General features: G+C 39.4%; 1 protein-coding gene across 1 annotated transcript in view; it reads right to left on the minus strand.

The window, feature by feature from the left end:
• The window catches only part of LOC106468635 (LIM/homeobox protein Lhx1-like), a gene marked incomplete at its 3' end in the record, with an annotated part of 42,448 nt that extends 41,748 nt beyond the window's left edge, over positions 1–700 (minus strand). Inside the window, exon 1 of the mRNA XM_013929063.2 lies at positions 510–700. Within this exon, the coding sequence (XP_013784517.1) occupies positions 510–685 (176 nt within the window). The remainder of the gene's footprint in view (positions 1–509) is intronic.
• Between the last annotated feature and the right edge of the window lie 3,829 nt (positions 701–4,529).

Below are 4,529 nucleotides of genomic sequence, written 5' to 3' on the forward strand. Positions count from 1 at the left end.
TGTAGATTTTTATTGATGGTTTAACACTCTGATGGAGGTTTTTTTATAATAATACAATCTAAAATACATGTTTTCACATGCAACTACGTCATAAGTCATGCGTTGAAGTTCACAAAAGAACTGACATCTTTTAGACTGATTAATCGTGAAGGTATGTTTAGTGTAATGTAATAAAGAACTGACATCTTTTAGACTGATTAATCGTGAAGGTGTGTTTAGTGTAATGTAATAAAAAACTAACATCTTTTAGACTGATTAATCGTGAAGGTATGTTTAGTGTAATGTAATAAAGAACTGACATCTTTTAGACTGATTAATCGTGAAGGTATGTTTAGTGTAATGTAATAAAGAACTGACATCTTTCAGACTGATTAATCGTGAAGGTATGTTTAGTGTAATGTAATAAAGAACTGACATCTTTTAGACTGATTAATCGTGAAGGTATGTTTAGTGTAATGTAATAAAGAAATGAATCTTTCTCAGATTAAACAAACACATAGAGATCTTACCTGAAGAAATCGTTCCTGCAGTACAGTTTGCCGTCTCGGGAAAAACACTTCTCTGTCAGATTACATCCACATTCGCAGCATCGGACACAGTTAGTGTGCCAAGATCGGTCCAGGACGTTCAGTAAGAACCGGTCTAAGATTGGACGATAACACCCTGCGCATTGGACCATCTTCATAGTGTCTATAGAAGGGTGCAGTTCTTCGGTCCCGGTGCCGTGGGTGGCTAGAGCTCTTTAACTTATTCCGGTTAAATACAGGAAATGAATGCTACAATTTAAACCAGCTACTCTGAATGACAAGCGCCCGTCAACCAACTACTCTTGCTGGTTTACCTTACCCCCCGGCTATGCTAGCTGAGTGTAACAAAGCAATGCTGTTATTCAGTCCTGATATTCTGAGCGACGAGCACCTGTCAACCTACTCCGAGCTACGTCGGCTAATGATAACTAGGTAGGCGATGTTGTTCTTCACTCCTGCTGTTCTGGGTGCTGTCATCCTAGTCCAGATTTAGTCCTGAAGTGGTACTAATGATTTCTGGCCGACGGCTGCTGAAACAACCTTTTTTTTGAGTCAAGCAAGTGGGATTTCTGAAGGCAGTGGCGTCTCTAAGGCAGTCTGTTACCGTGTTGTTGACGGTTGATGGTTGCCAATTGAGATTCGAAAGCTCGTTGCTTCTGAGTTACACGGCTTTCCTAAATCAGTGACAAGAAGAAGGAGTAGAATTTAAAAGTAACTTATGCCAAGGGCACGCAGAGCATTTAAAGTATAGATCGGCGAATCTTAAGCTTCACGGTGAAAGTTGTATTCTATTCTACTGTTGATGTGAACGACGGTCCTTTAAAACGCAGTTAAAGGTACGAGTGATCCGGAATTAGCCGTAGGATGGGTTAAGCAGGATCGGCGCAGGATGGTACCTGGATCCAGTTCAGTTTAGTAGTTATCTGATGGTCAAAAACAAAGCAAGAGCGAGCTCTGGGTGTACGAGTACAACGTTGGGCGACACACACATCTGCCGTCATCCTCCACAATCATCCCTTCTCATACGCCGCGCCCTACGCTTCGTTAAGTTTGTTTTAGTAGTCGTGCGGTAAAGGCGGGACCAAGACCTGCCTGTCAAGTTAGTGGTTGGCATGGAAACTAGTTTGCGCCAGGAGAATTCTGAGGGTTTAGGACAAACTCCAAAGTAATAATTCAACACGTTTCGGGGTGGGAGACTAACCGCTTGAGATCGAAAGTTACCAGGCGTTTGCAAAAGTTAACTTTGTTTGTATCTTTGAGAAATCTTCCTCGAGAGTGATTTTTGCCTTTATACTCTAAACGTAAATAGTACATCCAACATTCCCTTTAGCACGTAAATAGTACATGCAACATTCCCTTTAGCACGTAAATAGTACGTACAACATTCCCTTTAGCACGTAAATAGTACGTACAACATCCCCTTTAGCACGTAAATAGTATATGAAACATTCACTTTAGCACTTAAATAGTACGTAAAACATTCCCTTTAGCACGTAAATAGTACGTACAACATTCCCTTTAGCACGTAAATAGTACGTACAACATTCCCTTTAGCACGTAAGTAGTATATGAAACATTCCCTTTAGCACGTAAGTAGTATATGAAACATTCACTTTAGCACATAAATAGTACGTGCAACATTCCCTATAGCACGTAAATAGTGCGTACAACATTCCCTATAGCACGTAAATAGTACGTACAACATTCCCTTTAGCACGTAAATAGTACGTACAGCATTCCCTTTAGCACGTAAATAGTACGTACAGCATTCCCTTTAGCACTGCTGCACAGACATCCTAAGCTTTGCATTGCTCTGTTATTTGAAGTTAGATAAAACACGGCCCGGCATGGCCAGGTGGTTAGGGTGCTCAACTCGCAATCTGAGGGTCGCGGGTTCGAATCCCCGTCACACCAAATATGCTCGCCCTTTCAGCCGTGGGGGCGTTATAATGTGACGGTCAATCCCACTATTCGTTGGTAAAAGAGTAGCCCAAGAGTTGGCGGTGGGTGGTGATGACTAGCTGCCTTCCCTCTAGTCTTACACTGCTAAATTAGGGACGTGTAGCTTTGCGCGAAATTCAAAACAAAACAAACTAGATAAAAGAAGCCTGCAAGGGATAACAAGTTTAAGTTCCTAAGAATAAACGACAACTCTTCTTGACGGAACAATGAAGAACAAAACATACGTATATCACTCTGGAATAATAATTTTAAAAAAATGTATATCATTCCAGAAGTAATAATAGGTATCTCACTTCTGAATAAAGGCCTAGAATGGCCTGATGATTAGGGTCGTGGGGTTCGAATCTCATCACTGAATATGCTCGCCCTTTCAACCGTGAAGGCCTTATAATGTGATCAGCCAATTCCACTTTTCGTCCATAAAGAGCAATCCAAGAGTTGGCGGTGGGTGTTGTTGACTAGCTGCCTTATCTTTGTAGTTATCTATTGATGTGTATCTAAAAATCATTCTGGCACATGTAGAACTGTTCATCTAGGTATTGGGGGGGTAGGGGTTAAAGGTTGTTTTTTGTGATCCTAGGAGACGGAGACTCGGAGAGAGAAAACACTGCCTAAGTCCGTATTAGGTTGTCATGCCCTACTTTTTTTTCAACAATGAAACTAACAGTCGCAGGTGAGTGATATATCTGAACACTAGTTTAACCTAAGTTCATGTCACTAACTGTACAGTGTCCACGGCACGTGCAATAACGTTTCATGACTGCCGATGGGACAGCACACGAAAGTGTGGTGTATCTCATTATAATTTATCACAGTAGTGGACACGACCGGTGTGCTTGTTGCCAGTGGACCACGAGAAAAGGACTTGATCTGTGAAACTTTCCGATGTTAACTGTCCAAGATCTTCCATCGTGATTTTGTAAGTTAGAAAAAGTTGTATGCTACTTCTCGAAGATCAAGATATCGATATAAACAGATTTACAAAAAAAAGCCTCAGAAGCGACAAGACAGCCAATCAGGAATACTTCACAACTTAGAGCTATAGAGCAGAGAGAAGACAAGAAGTATTCCTGATTGGTTGTCTTCTCTCTGCTCTATAGCTCTAAGTTGTGAAGTATTCCTGATTGGCTGTCTTCTCTCTGCTCTATAGCTCTAAGTTGTGAAGTATTCCTGATTGGGCAACTTACGATCCATGTTGAGGGTTTAACTGTCACTCTTATAACGCAAAAAGAACTTAAAGTGCGTGTGGGAGATATCTTGTGGTATTGCTCGCAATGGTGGATTCACTATACCACCCATTTCTTGAGTTAACTTCAAAAAGTGTGTGTAGTAATCCTGCTAGAAGGACCGTTACCAATTAAAGTCAGTTTCTCACATATACACACAAAAAAAAAACCAACAACACAGTATTATCTTAAGAAAATCTCGTCAGAAAATTGCGTTATAATTGAAATAATTCCAGCTCGAGGAATCATAGTTATTAAAATCAGCCCCAGTCAAATAAAAGTTGCCAACTAAAGCCAATCTCGCTAAAAGGGGGCGTTACGATCCCGCTATGTTAAAATAAAAAAAAATCATAAACTTCAGTAATAAAAAAAAAAATTCATAACATTAACTATAGAATTAATGGATCCAATTAATGGATCCATATCTTAGCAGCGATTGTTCGTGATATAGACTTGTGAAAACATTAAAAATAATTTTTGATGTATATTATCTTTCACAAGGGATTCGCTTTCACAACTTGAAAATTCTCGAGATACCTTGTAGAATGTACAGCCTACCTGTTAGTCAACTATAGAATATACTTACCAAAGTCTATTTCAGTTTTGCAATTAATATTTTATAGGTCGAACTCGTCTTTATGTGAGAACCTTCCATTTCTAAATGCTTTTACAATCATTTCATGTTTTTACTTCTTAAGTTTATGAGAAAAACTAACATCATTTCATGTTTTTTATTTCTTGAATTTATGAGAAAAGCTAGCATCATTTCATGTTTTTTACTTCTTGAATTTATGAGAAAAGCTAGCATCATTTC

This window comes from Limulus polyphemus, unplaced genomic scaffold, assembly GCF_000517525.1.
Source record: "Limulus polyphemus unplaced genomic scaffold, Limulus_polyphemus-2.1.2 Scaffold3092, whole genome shotgun sequence".
In the NCBI taxonomy this organism is placed as follows: domain Eukaryota; kingdom Metazoa; phylum Arthropoda; class Merostomata; order Xiphosura; family Limulidae; genus Limulus; species Limulus polyphemus.